At 44.9% G+C, this 17,945-nt stretch overlaps 1 protein-coding gene across 2 annotated transcripts in view; it reads right to left on the bottom strand.

The window, feature by feature from the left end:
* The window catches only part of ANKRD10 (ankyrin repeat domain 10), a 34,055-nt gene extending 17,292 nt beyond the window's left edge, over positions 1 to 16,763 (bottom strand). The window contains exons 1-4 of one of the 2 annotated variants that reach the window (XM_070520152.1): positions 15,671 to 16,129; positions 13,743 to 13,878; positions 12,828 to 12,980; positions 8,183 to 8,274 (exon numbers count right to left, since the gene is read on the bottom strand). In XM_070520152.1, coding sequence (XP_070376253.1) covers positions 8,183 to 8,274; positions 12,828 to 12,980; positions 13,743 to 13,745 — 248 coding nt within the window. In that variant the 5' untranslated portion in view covers positions 13,746 to 13,878; positions 15,671 to 16,129. Of the gene's footprint in view, positions 1 to 8,182; positions 8,275 to 12,827; positions 12,981 to 13,742; positions 13,879 to 15,670; positions 16,130 to 16,398 lie in introns of those variants that run through there. The other variant, XM_044779700.2, reaches the window with a different exon arrangement.
* Between the last annotated feature and the right edge of the window lie 1,182 nt (positions 16,764 to 17,945).

Here is a 17,945-nt window from a genome sequence, read left to right on the forward strand (position 1 = left end):
GTGGCTGCTCAATCCTAGAGTGCACGTCACAGAAAGCAGACAGAAAGGAACGTTACGTATCATCTAAGCCAGGGTTAGACACTTTTTCTGAAAAGGGCTAGATACTAAGTATTTTGGGTTTTGCAGGCCACAGTCTCGGTCACAACTACTCCACTCTGACGACGTAGCCTGAAGGGAGCCTTACACAATAGGTACACAATTGAGTGTGGCTATGTTCTAATAAACCTTTATTTATAGGTACTGGAATTTGAATTTCATACAATTTCACATATCATGAAATACTGTTGTTCTTTTGATTTTTGTTCAAACACTTAAAAATCATTCTTCGTGTACGGGCCACACAAAAACAAGCAGTGGGTTGGATCTGTCGAGCAACATTTAACCAATAGATGATACTGGCATCTAGTTTTCTATACTTAGGAACAGATCTCTATGGTTCCTGAAAAAGTCTTTCTAGTAATTTTGTGCCCTATTCAATTCAAACAAAAATAACTTGTAAAAAGTTGCTAAGTCTGTTAAACCACAAAATTTTAAATACCAAGAAAAATATCTGAATGTCAAATAAATGTCAATGTCAAATAAAAGACCCTGACAGAGCACAGAGAAGTAATACAATCATTCCTATTCCATTTGAGTGTTTTTTGTAAAAAGTTTTAAGTGTCTTATAGTTGAATTAGGGAATGTGCTTAATACGACTAAGATGAAAACTGTCTTTACAGGTCTGAATTCCTCAAACCACTTTTTAATATTTAATAGGTAGAGAGGACTTTCAAATGTACCACAGAGGCTGAAAATCTTGTGTGTGTGTGGGGGTGGGGGGGTTCCAAACAAAGACTACAATAAATAATCATTAGATGGTATAGTCCTTGAAACATTTTAATTTTTAACAAAAGAGGCTCAGGTCTTTAAACTCTTTTTTCATATATGCTTTCCTACTTAAGCATTTTTCAATTTTAATGTTTTAGGAGTTCAAACAGTAATCCTGGTTAAAACGTATCAACAATTTATTAAACCATCAAATTCTATTCAGTGTTTCAAGTTTAAGTAGTTATTAAACCTAAGCTACCCTCTGCTATTTTCCTAAAACTCAATGGGAGCTGGACACACGAATGTGACTTAGGATTTACAGGTTCTATGACAATTTCACATTCCAATGTGGCACTTTCTTCCATTACACTACTTGTAAGCAGTCAAGCCCTCACCCTTTGGTCCCTAGGTATTCACTGCTGTGGGATATGGCCTCACTGCGTGAACTGCTGGCCACTGCTATCAACCTCAAGTGAGGCTGGGAAAGACCAAGTTCTTCTGAACTGCAGCCTTTACACACGTTAGTCCAAAGGGAAATTTACAGTACCTGGAAGAAACTGTTCAAAACTACTCTCAAAAACTATATTTTGCATAAACATTGGGGTAGTAATCAAAGTGTTCACAATATTTTTAGACTAAATCTTTAAAAAACATACACTTTTGAACTTAGCATCGTCAGTTTGATGCACCTGGGCAATCAGACTATGCCTGATCTAAAATTTACCTTTGTCCATTTCTGAAAACAAGAGAGGTCCCAAGTGGGACTGTGCTGTGAGGTCATCCTAAAGGTTAGTTTACCTTCTCTTGTCTTCTCCAATATCCACTTGAAAAATCTTTGAAAGTGGGCAGAGATTTTAAAAATTAGACACCAATCAACTTGATGTTCGAATTAGGTCTAGTCTATTGAAGTTTTAAAATTGACTTTCTTTAAAAGAAAGTTGACATGATCAGACTTTTAGGCTAGTAAGATCAATTTCCTACAATTTATGATGGAAGTTATGGTGACCATGCCTGTATCTGTAGTCTAGTTCCCATAACATTCACCAAGACTATGAAAAGCCGTCTTTGGGCAGGGCACCCATTTTCTCCCAATAGTTCCTAGTATTCTTTCAAAATTGGACTATGAAAACACGGGAAGACATAGAATCATCTTTACTGTGAATTACTTGTTCTGCTGAATAACTGGCAAAATAAATCAAGCTGGTATTAACTTTACTAAAGTTAAAACACAAATGCTTATATGTTATATTTTCTGTCATAAAATTCTGAAGAGAGTATTAAAATTTATTATAGCTAAAAATGTTCCCTCAAAGAACTTTGTAACAAAACTCCACTCTGCTGCCAGCTAACTTCCCATCTATTTTCCACTTATAGTGTCACAACCTCATAACAGAGAAGCCATTCTAATAACAACAGTTTTTTTTTTTTAATTTGAAAAACCACGGATCAGGAAATACCTGAAATAAAATTTTTAGAATCTGAGTTGTCACATCACCTTCAGGATGTTTTCTTTTCGTTAATGCCATGTGACAATGAAAAATAACCACAATTTTTATATATATAATATTTCTGTTAAAATTCTGATCTCAACTTAACTATTGTTAGTTTACAAATAAAAGGTAGGTATCATAATAGGGTAAGCAAAGCATGCAAATCTAAAGAGTCTAGATCTGAATTCCTAGATTAGCAGTAAAACCAATCACCGCAACAAATACCTCAACAGTATGCCTCGAGTGGAGAAAGGAAGCCATACTGAACATTCAATGCCACAACCGTAAGGTTTCGGAGAAGCACCTGTGGCAGTTTCAGCAGTTTCTATATGGAATGCTCCCCCTTTCTAGGATTACTTGAAAAAATCAAGTCAATTCGAATTACGTAGCTGTAAAACATTGACATGTGTAGTTTTTACAGATTCAGAATCTTCTGTGTGATTTAAAACGGGCAATGGTTCATAAAACAGGAAACTTAAACTATAAGGGATCACATATTTGCAGGCAACATTTGGATTAAAAATACATATACATACATGAGGTGCAGAAGCACAATTACTGAGCGTAAGCCATTGTCATGTGACCACCTTGACCAAGAGCTACTGTTCCAAAACGCTGCCTTTTCAATTACCTCTAGTAATTTTTAGCATGAAGCCCATTATGTCAATATTTCAACAAAAGTTTAACAGTATGGACTAAAAACCATTAACTCACGATTCTGGTTACTTTAAAATTTGGTATGCTGTATCTCAAATACATTAGTAACTATTCCTAGATGGAAATAAGCAAATACATGGAATCATTAAAAAAAAAGATTTAAAAAAAACATTACTAAAAGTCCATTTGTACAGACAAAACATTAGCAAACATCTAAAATATCTTCAGTAAAAGAAAAACATGTGTATTTTTAACCCTTTGGTATCCAAACTCTTAAATAATTATGAAAACTTTCTTAAATATATTCTTTAGGTAACAATAGGAAGAAACTATTTTTTAAAGTTTCTACCTGAATAAATTTGGTGCCAAGTTTTCATTTCAAGTTCAACATTACTGAGGATAGTTTTACATTGCAACTGAACCCCCATTATGTTTGCATACATTAAAATGTAACAGTATCATTCAAAGAGTCTGATGAAATACTTAACATGCTCCTACTATAATTTAGCAAAGGGAAGAGAAAATTAGACTTAGAAATCACTGGTTTTACTTGAAAGCACTAGTTATAAAAGGAGTGGTTAAACAAATACTAAAACTATATAATCAAGCTGTTATGAAAAACAATCAAAATTCTAAACTAAATTTGTCAACAACTCTAGAATACTGTCAGTCCACCATCTGCTCCTGTCTGGCAGGCAGACTTCAACAGCTATCTCATGAAGCAATTCCTCCACCGTGCCTGTTAACGTTTTAATAAAAGGAAAAAGAGCCAGGAAATAGCAAGATCAGACAAGTTTGCGGTCATGACAATTAGGTAAGGGAGGCAGCACCAGGAGGCAAGGAGACTGGAATGCAGAGGATCCCAATCAGAAACTACTACTTTAGAGTTATAATTCTAATTTCAGAGTTGGACTACTATCCTCAAGGGCCAATAAGTGAACAAATGAAAAGAAACCATGAATTTCAAACATGAATGAATGGCTAATAAAGTAAATCTGGGTTATATTTTGCCAAGGGCAAAAGTTGCAAGCAAACTTCTGACACTAGTGCAAAACGTGCTCCTCAGAGGGTGTACTCTAAGGAAATCCTGTTTCCAGACAGGGCTCCAGGGGTGAGCAAACAGAGTAGTCACAAGGGTGGCCACCAATTAGGAAGGAACCAAACCAAACCAACTCCATTTCAACTAAGATTTTTTAAAAGTTCAGCAATAGACTTTTTTTAACGCTGCAAAAAAAACTATATTAAGATCACATTTTAGACTTTGGTTATTACAGCCAACTGTGCTTGTTTTCTAAATTAGGCAAGAAAGATTTTTTTTTAGAGTGAGTCACTGAACTTGCTTATACAGTCATGCTCCACATAATGACGTTTCATTTCAGTTAACAACAGACCACATATGCCATGGTGGTCCCATAAGATTAGTACACCAAGTAGCCTAGGTGTGCAGGAGGCTATCCCACCCAGCTTTGTGTAAGTGCACTCTGTGATGCTCACACAATGACAAAACTGCCTAACAAGGCGTTTTTCAGAATACATCCCCACTGCTAAGCGACGCATGACTGTACAAGGCTACAGATGCTTCTTCAGATAATGACCACGGTGAAGCTCCTCTTGGGATCAAAATAAGTTAAAATCTATGTAACCCATTTGAAGACCTGGTTACCACAGAATTAATGGCTTCTACAGAATTGCTCTCCTATAGAAACTGTATGAGACTTTGACTGATATAGTTTCATATATGAGACTATATGAAATTCCTCTAAGACTCTGTCATGACCTAATTAAACACTGGCACCTGTACAATGTGGTATTAAAATGGACTAGCAAATTTGCCTGAGCTGCAAGTTAATTCTGGTTTCACTCTCAAGCCTGCTAAATCCCTTTATTTCCACTCTGAGGCATTAAAAAACCTCTAGTATCTGGTTGATATGGAAACGGTCTCCGCTCTTCTCTCAAGAAAATAAAGACAAAGTAACTAAAATTAATCAGTGCCAAAATACTGAAAGTAAAGATAATCCAAGGCTCAAAATCTGCACTCTACAGCATCGGTGGTAAAAAGGTATTCTTAATTATTAGCAGATAGTCAACAAGTTTTCCAAAGTCTTTTCCTGGTATCACATTAAGACTTAATCTTATATTGTTACTTATCTGATCATCCAAAAGAAAAATGAGGGAACAACTTTTTCATGTTAGTATATGCCCTTCTTTCAACCAAAAATCTTAAGTGTGAAGCAAGCAGCACTCAAATACTGGCTGCGATGAAAAATTAAACTGTCATATAAACAAAATTAAGGATAATGACAATTTTAACTTACTTAATGAAAACTCCGTACCTGACCTACTTGAGAAAAAATGAGAATGAGAAGCATCTGTAGAGGTTTAGATCATTTAAAGTATACAAACATTTAGTCTGGTCACAGAACTGACATTTCATCTTTTTTATTTTTAGATGTAAACAATGGCAAATGATAATGACCATCATATAAGCAGAAACAAAATCTCACATGAAAAAGAAAACTTGGCACCAAAACTTAAGATGTAAAATAAGAGAAGAAAAAGAAACTCCATCAACATACTCACGTGTGGTGCTAGAAAATGTAATACGATGCACAGCAGCTGACATGCGTTATCTTACAGATGCGGCCTACATTGACAAGTAAGTTATATAACAAACCATTCTAGCCACAGACGCAGTGTACACTTGCCCTCCTCATTATCTACACAATGACCAAAAAACGCAGCAACTTAAGACTTTGGCCACTTCATGTAGCATATATATAAAAAGCAAAGTAGGAATTAATAACAAAATTATTAATTACCACCAAGTGTGATAAAATATGGATACGAGACACCTTTTAATCTATTCACAGGAAAGGAAAAATTTATATTATCTCCTAAATATTACAGCATATAATATGAAGAATTAATAATCTGGCCCATTCTGAACTGGGAAAAAAATAAGTAACTTTAAGTAAGTAAACGGATTCTGTGCCCTTTGATCTTCCTAAAAAAGAAAAAGGCATTTTATTTGCTAGGACTATACTTTACCATATGAGTAGTACAATAGAAAACAAGTAAAATAGATCTAAGAACCATAATTTGGGGGAATCAAACTATTATTTGTTGGTACACTAAAAGTGTTAATACTATAAAAATATGCTGAACAGATATCAAAAAGCAATTTACAATGTAGCTTCCTGGCAAAAACTGACATTTCATCTAGATGTTAAAACAAAATAATCACATACACAATAGTAATAAGTAACGATTAGTTGTGCTCCATCTCTAGGCCAAAGACTCATAATTTTAAGAATTGCTTTTGGCTAAGTGGCTCAGGCTAAATATTTCTTCTAAAAAATATCTCAAAGTTCAGTCAAGGGAAATCACCATAATGCAGGGTCTTGAGAGAGTGGCTCTTATACTGAGAAGGAAAAATAGACTGGCACTTGAGGCCATGCTCAGTCACACTTGGTGGAAAAGAGACACTCGAGGGTCCTGTAACCAAGGACAGAACTGTAAACAAAATGATGTCATTTAAAAAAAGACACCTATTAAAAAAAGGACACAGTGATATTTATTGGCTCAAAGGATTAAGCTATCCATTAAAATGAGTAAAACTAACATCTTAGTAATAAAATGTTCAGGACCAATTAGAGTTTTGCTTAGAAAAATAAGTTATTAAATAGATCAACTTCTAATTATTCTTTATTTCAATAAATGACAATTAAGCAATTTAAATAAATTATTTTATGACTCTGTATTTTGTAATTAAAGCTTCTGTTATTAAAATCAAAGATTTGAGGTTTTAATCTAAATATAGCTAAGAAAACTGCATCTATAACTTTGCTTTAAAGCAATCCATTGAGAATCATCTCAATGTTTTAGAGATTGCGTAATAAATATTCACATTATCAGCTGTTTTTACATTACCTTAAGTCATAACTACATATGCAGTCACAAGGCTCCCTGCAACGTAACAGTTAACACAGGTCACATTTACAATACTCAATTGCTACAGAAGTAAATGATCCAAGCCCAAACTAATGACTGATCTGAACCGTAATACTTAATGAAACAGAAGCCAAGATCCTAAGAGCCTAATGACAGCCCTGGTACTAGACAGGCCTTGCATTAACCTATACAGTTTTGCTGTCCAGGATCTCTTTTCAATACTTCTTATAACACAGAGTCAAAACAATGAAGTGGAAACCAAAGGGTTAAACTAAGTTAGTTTTGTGGGTTTTATTTCTCCCAAAGTCTAAATTTTCACATTTCCAATTAGAATAAAGTGGTTTGTAATTAATTTTTATAAAATATTCAAGACAAGGTCAAACAAAAAAGCTGATATTATCATAGTTATTTTGGTTATTACAGCTCTATAGCTTACACTCAACACTTAAGGGTGAAAACCACATCCATTTTGTTAATGCTGTAACTGCAGAAAAAAATTTTTATAATATAAATCTTTAAGAGAAAGTTAATACAAATAAATTTAATACCTAAAATAAATGTATAATGCCATGGCTAGCTAATGATTTGCATACAAGTTTACATTTTTAGATTAATACATTTAAATATTGTTCTATCAAACCATAAATAAGCTAGTTGATGTAAACTAAGCTAAAACAAGGATACTCTAAAATAACGCCATCAGTATCAAAAGCTCAGACTGAGTTTAAGTCTTTAATGTATACAGATCTATTTTATAAGGCGCCATAAATCATTAAAAGTCATAATAGGCTTTAAAACACAATCTCACATCTGCTGAAAGATGGGGAAATAAAAATTTAGAAAAGCCAATTGTCTGGAAAAAGTTTTTGAGCCAAAGAGGCCTGGAAATGTATTCTAATTCAATTCCAGGCCCTGGTTTCAAAATTAAAACTTGGCAAAGAAAAGTTTGAAGACTTGACCACAGTGACACAACTAGTCAGTGGCAAAGTCAACAATGCCAGGTTCCAAACTGAATAGGTAACTGTTCTTTCCATCCTAATATGCTCTCTCTCACAGCAAGAATTCTGAGGCTGCTGTGAAATTAGGGCCCCTTCTGCTAGTGGTCAACTTAACCCACGCAACAGTTCTGCTCACTAAGGCCAACTGATCTAAAAAGCAAAATTCTATTAATGATGTTACAAACAAAGGTCAGGACCTTTGCTTGCTCTAAATACTGTCTCTAAACACAACACCTCTAACTACAGCTTTGGTTGGGAGGAATAACTGAAGACACTTACTCGATGTGAGCCCCGTTGGCCACCAGGGCACGGACGCACTCTAGGCTCCCAGAGCGAGCTGCCTTGTGAATGGGAGTCTCACCCTCACAGTCCTGAAACAACAAAAAGTGACACGCACAAATATACAGATCCAACAAGACTTCTACATTGTAAAGTAAAATAGTTAACATAGATCATGCACCACACATTCACGTTTGAAATAAAATATGGTGAGCCAAATTTGAAGCAGAACACAAAGAGAAAATAAAAGCAGACCAGGGAAGGAGCACTTTCTCCTGAATTCTTAAAGAAGAAAAAACCATGGGGCTTCTCCAGCTGTGACAGCAGACACTCTAGATGGCGGTTTAGAAATCATTTTATGCTGGATCTTAGCACAAATGTGTTGTATATAAAACCCCAAATAACTATCCTCCGACAAATTATTTAAAAACAAAAGGTAACCAAGGCCAAGAAACAGCACATAATGTCTGGTCCACGCTACCCATGTTCACCTAGTCTACCACAAGGCTGGCCTGAGTCAACACATCATCAATGCCTCCCTGGGATTTCTTATCTTGAACTTGAATTAGGACGATACTTTGGACAAGACGGTTGGTGTTAAACTTTAAGGCCAGGAAGAGATGAGAAGAGAGGACAGAAGCATCAAAAAGCCAGCTTTGTATACAACTCAGGCTGTTTGTGATGGACAACTTCGTTCAAGGACATTTAGGAAGGCTACATTAGAAGCAGATTTCTGCTTCAGAAAACAAGGCTGGAAGAGGTGGAGGAAGCGACTCAGGGAAATGACTCTGGAGACTAACGTCGCTATTCAAAAAGATGAATTAGCTTACACCATAGGAATGGAAAAAATCTGAAATACAGTTTCACTCACAGGCTCTCAAACAAACAAGAGGTAAAGAAAGATACAGCAATCAAGAGAAGGAAGTCATTTCTGTTAGAAAAACTGATTTAGGACTTTCTGCCTGGGTAATTCCGACTGGCTAAGCAGCAACAGTTCCTGAATCAATCACACTTCCACATCACTGGAAGCTGAACTTGGCAGTAGATGGCTACACACAATTCAGGGACAAAGATATAAAACAGGAGTGAGCCCACAGTACACAGTGCATGGTGCTGAGAAAACAGTTTATAAATTCAGTTGATACTTGAGTTCTTCACCAATGCATGTTAACTCACAGCGGAAAAAATGGAGGTGAAGGCCAAAGTAAAAAGAAAGAGTGAGAGATTATTTTACAGGAAAATATAATATGAAAGACTCGACTGCTTAGTGGAGGGAAAAGTCTATGTATTTACTTAAAAATAAGCTCAAAAGTGATATAAAGTTCTAAACAGAATAATCCCACTTTTGAAGAAAGAAACAGAAAACCATGTGGCTGTATGGGAACTATCTAGTGAACTTAGATTTTTAAAAAAACAAAAACCTACCCCATAACTCCCAAAAAGTGGGGTAGGAGAGAGACAAGGTACATAATAAGGACAAATAAAAATTACATACAAGTACTGCCAGGAAAAGCAGAAGTGAGATTTAGATGAGGTTTTGGGAGGGAAAAAAAAGCTCAAGAAAACAAAAAAGCGCTTCTACAGCTATCTCTGGCACAAGAAGAAAAAATAAGGGTTTTCTCTACTATTTCAAGCAGAAGGTAGGATACACCAGATGACAGAGAAAAAGCAAAACTACCCAGCTCTTGTTTTGTGTTATACAAGGAGAACATCTTTAAGCTGGGAAGGGCATAACAAACACTATTTCAAGGACACTGCAGCTAAGAGAGTAAGAGTAAAAAGCCATTTTAAGGTTACTCACATCTCAAGCTCAGACCACTCACATTTCAAAAATACCAAACTGTTTGTAGTATGAGTCTAGAACTACAGTTGGCAAACTGAGTAATAAAGCGGAAGAGGTGCCGGAAATCTGAAGACAGACAAGTCACCTTGAATTTTAAGAAAGAAAAACCTTATTTCTAATTTAGTTACAAGAAACTAAAGGCAACATCAAATGTCAACAAAAGGGGGATGAAAGAGATGACTCGCCAACACTTAAAAAAAGTGATCCCCATGGGTAGTTACTCACCAAAAATAAATCACTTGAAAACTAACTTCCTCTGGGTAAACTTAGAACACAGAGCCTGTAGACAGTTCATCTGAGTTCCAGTAGCCCCTTACGTTGACCTTAGCAATGGCAGAGTCTCTATGAAACTTGAGGAAAATGAACTTACAATGGTTAGTAACTAATATGCCAAAAAATTAAGACTAGGAGATGAGTTAAAATCAACAAAATGTTATTAAGAAACACTACGCTGGGTTCAAATATATTACACATACACAGACAAAAAAAGAATAAAAAACACCTGGATCTGATTTTATAACAGCTTATGTAGGAAGTGAGAAAAACTGTCTACCTCAAGATGAGTCAACACTGCGTTGGGGGAGCCAACAAAAGGGCTCCTGGGAACTTAGGGGTCACTGGGTGCCCATCACAGCAGTCCAACTGCTAGCTAAGAGAGCAAGACGACATCTGAGACCCAGACTGAAGCTCAGCACGAGAGCACGGCACTGAGACGCTTTCAGGAGCAACGCCAGCATGCTTAAGAAACACAAGCGACCCCCTGTACGTGAGCAGACTCAGGATGTTGAGCCAGCTGGGCAGTTTACACACAGGAGGGCCGTGGAGAGAGTGGGATCTGGGAGCAGGGTTCAGAGATTTCCATGCAGAGCAGCTTGGAGGAAGGGAGGGGCAGAGTGGCAAACCTTCTCTGTGGAAAATACTGAGTTGCTACAAAACACTATACTAAAAAGAGGCTTCTAGATTTAAAAAGGTCTGAAAAGCACTGTTAGACAATTTCATTAGACCTCTCTAAATTAGGTGATATGTAACAATTTAATGAAAATTAACATAAAGAATATTCTAGGGCCTGGCCCACTGGTGCAGCGGTTAAGTGCGCACGTTCCACTTTGGCAGCCCGGGGTTTGCCGGTTTGGATCCTGGGTGTGGACATGGCACTGCCTGGCAAACCACGCTGTGGCAGGCGTCCCACATATAAAGTAGAGGAAGACGGGCACTCACGTTAGCTGAGGGCCAGTCTTCCTCAGCAAAAAGAGGAGGATTGGCAGTGGATGTTAGCTCAGGGCTGATCTTCCTCAAAACAAAAAGAAGAATATTCTATACTTAAATTACATATTAATACTAAATATTAATTACTGCCATTCATGGATTATGCATAGTTTATTGATAAGGAGACTGAGCCACAGATCAAGTAAATGACTTGCCGAAGGCCAGAGAGATGAAGAGGCTGAGCCAGGTGCCCTCTACCAGGAGAAAGGAGGAAAGGATGCAGGACCAGGAATGAGACAAGTGGAGAGACAGGCAATGCCTCGTGAAATAACGGTGCACAGCTGCCCATTCATGACTTCTGAGCACAGGGATAAAAGCCGCAAAGCGGCAGAGAAGTACGTACACACAAAGATTCAGTGCGTGGAGGCTGAAGGAAGAGAGGAAGGGGCAGCGGGGGAAGCCTAACTTGTCCCACCTCCTGAGTTCCAGTTTTGTAACAGAAACAGGCCTAAAATCTAGGGCTCTCCCCGTCCGTCCTCTCTCCTACAAGTCTTTTACTGAGAACAAACTGCCCCCTGATCCTTCACTTCCCTTTCCCACTGACGCACTGCTGAAAACCCCTTTCCTCAACGACTTGCTTCTTAGGTGGGTAGCTGAGTTATCTTCCTGAGAGGGGCTTGCAACTACTTTATACCTGGTTATGACCGGGGGTGAATGTTAGGAAAGACAAAAGCAGAAAGGCGGAAATAACAGTTCCTCTGCACACAGCAGTCTCTTGATATCAGTGGAAAAAGCATATAAAAACAGGATAAACTGAAAGAGAAAAGTAGAAAGGCATGAAGAACAGGTACAAAGCCAGAGGCATAAGTCCCTCTGAGGAATCCACCCTCGCGGCAGGGGGCTAAGTCTGGGGCTGCTCCAGTCAGACTATCCATGGAGTCTTCTACACCAAATGTCTGTCTAGGGAAGAGAGCTCCCAGTAAGCTAAACACTCTTCTTGTGTTTTTTTCCCACCAAAGCGAAAAGAATACTGAAATTACATGAAAAAACTGGCACTCTCATGTTCATGTTTGCGCACTTAAATGCAAACTCCCTGCATGTGGCGTCTGAGAGTCACTTCCTTCACAACACTTGGCTACTTATCTGCATCTGTCATCACCCCCACCATGTACCTGAAGCAGCATTAACTCACACTGGTCAATCTGCTGATGCTAACCTAACCACAGAGACGATGTCAGAGCCATTCTTTTGCTAGCACAGATGTGTCTTCACAATCACCTGTGGAAAAGCAGCAAAGGCAGCTGCGAGCAGGGGAGCCAGGAGACCTGGGCTCAAGGCCATACTCTTTAGTTGGCAGCTGTAACCGTGGGCAAATTGCCTTGGATGGCTGCGGGTCACAGCCACTCATACAACAGGTGAAAGCACTGCTATGGGAAACTCCTATTACCCACAAATAATTCAATAAACACAAATTCCCATTAGCCCACACATAAATATATCAAACTCTAATTAAGGCCTCAATTTAAGACAACACCATGTAATCGTAAGTGGAAAAAGAAAACAAAACAAACCAAGTTGACCATCACACTCCCTTACCGGTTTGTTAATGCTGGCTCCTGCTTGAATCAACCAGATGAGGCACTGAGGGTGTCCCCCAAAAGCAGCAATGTGGGCTGGGGTCTGCGCATAACGCGTGGTGGAGACATCAAGCGTGGCTCCAGCTTGCACCAACTGTATTAAGCATTCCAACTTCAAAGAGAGCAGGGGGGGAATGAAACATGCATAAATGTCGGTATACTGTTAATTACACAAATAACCTAAATTTTGTAACAGAGACATGGCCTTTTCGGTTACCAACTTTTTTTCTGTCCTGGGGAACGGTCAGTCATTCCTTCCCAATCCCATACAAATTTGAAAAGACATTTAAAAGAATATTTTTCCTTGTCCCTGTCAAAAAAGTTGGTAAATAGGACACGAAGTTAAAAAGATTGACACTACACAAATTTATTTTGTTTTTCCCACAACTGAAAAAGCCAAAATCAGAAAAGATTAGATTGCATTATTCAAAGACTTCTATCAAAACTACATTTTGTCACTTTCACACACTATTCTAAACAATAAAAATGTTAAAGTAATTGGTGGGTTAAAAAAGGCTTGTGTAGCCACAGGAAACTTCTCAAAGACTGTTTCTGCAGCTCGCACAACTGTACTACGCACCCGTTTGGCAACACAGCATCCACTGGATACTCAGCTGAGGCCCAGCATCCAAATTACTTTCTTAGGGAAAAGATGTGTCACGTAAGTGAGAGGGCAGCACTTAGCCTTTCAAACTCTTTGTAGAGAATGCCCCCACCGACATGAAAAGCCCAGAGCACAGCGAGCTCCGCGCCTAGCAGGTGACTGCGAGGAAGATGCGAGTCAAGACAAGACTTTGCAGCCAGGCACCGACACTGCACAAGCCTCTGGATCAAAGCATTCATCACACTCACCAAGTACTCAGCAAGTGCCTACCATGTGCGACGCGCTGTCGGAGAGGGCCTGCTGTCCTCAAATCCTGGATCCCGAGCTGCCCCGCTTCCCCGCCCGAAGCAGGAGGCAGTCAGTCAAACAGCTCTAAGTGCCAACAGTTCTCTTGCAGAGGACAGACCTCAAATGAAGAACACACAGCTACACTCTGATCTCAGCCCAAGTCCCTCACCCTCTTTCAGCAACTTAGGCCTTTCCTTGCAAAGGACAGAAGGCTGCCAAGAACACCTGTGGGAGACGAACTCTCACAGTCCGGAGTGCAGCCATTTAAAACATGACCCCTGTCTTCACGGGACTTGAATCCAGGACTGACAGCTAACAAAGAGACACGACTTCGGTATACTTTTTACACGGTGCCTTTATTAACGTCCTGAGTGAAAAATCCAAGTGCCAGTAGTAGTCACAAGAGGAACAGTCTCGAATCAAACAAAAACGAAACAAGGATGAAAATCACTTGGCACGCCCACAGTGGTTTATCTTAACATGGAGAGCACCCCGGCCTTAACTCTGCTACTTCTGAGTTCAAGGTAGGAAGTTGGGTCTGGACTGTGGAAATACACGGTTCAACGTGAAAGCCTGTAAAGGCAAGGTATAATCAGAGGATTTAAATCCTGATGTCTAGCCCTCCGGGAACAAAGTTCACAAGAGCTCGGGTAACTTGCGCACAGCGGGCACAGCCCCAGGAGCACAGGCGGGAAGTCGGGAGCAGCTCCTCACAGCCGCGCAGGCTTAAAGGCGCAGAGGCGGGGGCCGGGGGCAGCCGCAGCCCGAGTGCCGGCCCCACTTCCGCCGGCCGCTTCTCCTCAGACCAGAGAATGCTCTCTGCGGCCCCTCCGCATCCGAGACCACAGCCCCGCGACGGCGCGGCCGGAAACCCCGCGGCACCGGCTCTGGCCACAGCGCCGGGCCTCCACGGCTGGCCTGCCACTCACGCTCGGGACAAGCCGAGACTCTCAGAAACGGAACGCGGCTGAGTTTTGCCATAAGACGCACGTAACGGGAAACCGACCACTTTCAGCGTTCGACGGCAGTCACGGTGATTTTTAGCCCCTACAGGCGTCCTTCGGTTGGTAAACGAACATTCCAAACGACCGTCCGTGAGGAGGCTTTAACACTCTACAGAACGTCCCAGACGGTCCTACAACCGTCGTTCGCACCCAGCCCTGGGGGATCAGGGCTCACCACCCCCCGCAAGTGTCCGCGCCTGTAACAAGGGCGTCTTTCCCCAGAACACACGCGGACACAGACGCCGAGAAGCGACGCCTGGAGCCAGGCCCCGCCTAACGAGCAGCACCGAGGCGGGGCGGGCACCGGCGCCCGCGCTCCCCCGCCTCCGTCCCCTCGAGCGGACTCGAGACGCCGCCCCGCACGCAGCCGCCCCGCCGGGACCAGGCCTCAGACGCGCGGGCTGCCCGGAACCACCGACGGCACCTCACCCCGCGGGCGCTTCTGCAAAGCCGCCGCTTTCCCTCAACCCAAACCCGTCATTTCAGAGGGAGAACGCTTCTAAGCGTCCCGAAGTTTGGGCACGTAAATCCCAATCACTAAAGTCACTTGTGAAACGCATCGCGAGCCTCCTCTTAGGACTGATCCCTGATCAGATAACCTCAGTTACTGCACAAAGGAGGAAAACGTTATCTAATCTTCTAAAAACGTAAAGTAGCATTCTGTTCTCAAATTCTTAAATAACTGAAAAAAAAACACACAGGAGAACGTAGAGGCTCCACAAGAAAATTATCTACCCAATCCAACCCCTCTACAGCAGCTTAAACGCTCTTAACGCCACCACCACCGATTTCACTACACTCCAGCAAGCGAAGAACGTCGGAAGCGCACAACGTCGTACACAAACGCCCTTACGCCGTTCCTCCAAACGTCCCTACGCACCGCACACAATCGCCTCCGCAACTTACTCAGGTTCTTCCGCCCCCGACCGGCCGGCACTCAGCCGGCAGCCGACAGCGCGCCCGTCCCCGCAGACGTCGTGCCCGCGCGGCCGGCCGCTTCCAGCACGCACGGCCCGACCTCCGCGCCCGCGCAGCCCGCGTCGACGTCAGCGCGCGGGAGACGCCTTGCGACCGCCGCAGTCCCGCGGTGCCCCTCACAGTCCCGCAGCGCCCCGCACAGCGCCCCCCACGGCGGGACAGGGCCCCGCAGGCCCACAGCCTCCCTCAGGGGCGCCGCCCCGGGGCCTCTCCTCCTCAGCCCCGCGCACACCAGCCGCGGGACCCGGGGCCCTCCGCGCAGCCGCCGTGGGTGGACCCGCACTCCCGTCCGACGGCAGGCGCCAAGGCGCGGTGCCCGAAGCGGGCCCTACTCGGCCAGGGTGGAGCCTCAGGGAAGCCGGCGCCTCCGGGCAGCCGCTCCCGTTTGAAACCAGCGCCGCCGCACATGCGCCCTAGGGCCCTCAGGGCGCCGCCGGGCCCGCTTCCGCTCCGCGCTCCCGGCACGCCCCGCGCCCCCCCGGGGTCCCCACCGCCCGCACCGCCGCACAGGCGCCCCGGGCCCCTCGGGGCGCCGCCGACCCCGCTTCCGCCCCGCGCTCCCGGCACGCCCCGCGCCCCCAGCACCTCAGCCCCCACCTTCCCAGACCCCCACAGGAAAGCCGCGGAAAATGGCGCCTTAAAGCGCCCGCGCCCACCTTGCCGAAGTGCGCGGCCCAGTGCACGGGCGTCCAGCCGTAGAAGGAGTCCTCTGCGGCCAGGTGGGCGCGCGGCGTCTGCTGCAGCAGCGAGCAGAGCGCGGCCAGGTCCCCGTCGCGGCAGGCGCGGTGCAGCGGGAAGCGGAGCGACAGGAGCTCCTCGCTGGAGAAGCCCGCCTCCGCGCCCGCTCCCGCTCCTGCCGCCGACATGGTGTCACCGGAAGGCGCGGGCTGGCGGGCCGAGAGGACGCGCGAGCGAGAGCCCGAGAAGCTGCCGCCGCAGCACAAAGGAGCGAGAGGAGAGCCGCTGCCCCACCGCCGCCGCCGCGTCCCGCCGGCTGCAGAGCCGAGCACGCACAGGGGGCGGGGCGGGGCGGGGCAGGGGCGGGGCCTGGACGTCAGGGGGCGGAGCCAGGAGCGGGGGGCGGGGCTGGAGGAGCCGGGCTTGGGCAGACGCCCGGGGCGGCTGGGGTTGAGGCCGGGAGCAGGGACGGCGAGCTGGAGCAGGGGGCGGGACCTGGAGCAGGCAAGAGGCCTGGCGGGACCCGGCAGGGAGCAGATGCCTGGAGCGGCGAGGGTTGGGGGCAGGGACAGGGGGCGGGGCCGGGAGCGGGGACGGGGCGTAGCGGAGCCAGGCAGGGGAGCAGATGCCTGGAGCGGCGGGGGCTGGGGCCAGGAACAGGGGGCAGGGGCGGGGCCTGGAGTAGGGACAGGACCTGGAGTAGGGTCAGGACCTGGAGCAGGGACCGGGCCCGGAGGGGCCGGGCAGGGAGCAGATGCCTGGAGCGGCCGGAGCTGGGGCCAGGAACAGGGGGCAGGGGCGGGGCCTGGAGTAGGGACGGGACATGGAGCAGGGACCGGGCCCGGAGGGGCCGGGCAGGGAGCAGATGCCTGGAGCGGCGGGAGCTGGGACCAGGAACAGGGGGCAGGGCCGACAGCGGGGACGGGGCCTGGAGCGGGGATGGGCCTAGCAGGGACGGGCCGGGAGCAGATGCCTGGAGCGGCGAGGGCTGGGCCCGGGAGCAGGGGGCGGGACCTGCAGCAGGGCCCGGGCCTGGCGGAGCCGGGCATTGGCTGACGCCTGGAGCAGCGGGGGCTGGGGCCAGGCTTGGGGCAGAAGCTTGGAGCGGCCGGGCCTGGGACCGGGAGTGGTCCCGGGGAGGCTAGAGTAAGGGGCGGGGCCGAGGCGGCTCCCAGGCCTGGCGGGTGGGGTGGGCTCTCGGCCGCGCCCGCTGCCTAAACCCCAGGTCCGGCAGTGTCCTGACCAGCCTGCGGAGGGCAGCCCAGTGGCAGAGAGCTCCGGGGAGAAACCCCTCCCCCTTTGTAAAAAGCTCCCCGGAGCCGCACGTTTGGGGGTTGTGACCCCCACCTCCCGCACGCAAGATGCCGGGTCCCTTGAGGTTTCGGCCGCGCGCCTGTAATTCGCCCAGCTGAGGCTATGGGGCGCCTGCCGGGAGACGGCTGCTAGTTACCATCGGAGACCACAGCCGCGCGCTTCGGGGAACGCGGGACCAGCTCCCGCGCTTTCTGTTCTAATTAGGGCGCCT

This window comes from Equus asinus, chromosome 11, assembly GCF_041296235.1.
Source record: "Equus asinus isolate D_3611 breed Donkey chromosome 11, EquAss-T2T_v2, whole genome shotgun sequence".
Taxonomy (NCBI): Eukaryota; Metazoa; Chordata; class Mammalia; order Perissodactyla; family Equidae; genus Equus; species Equus asinus.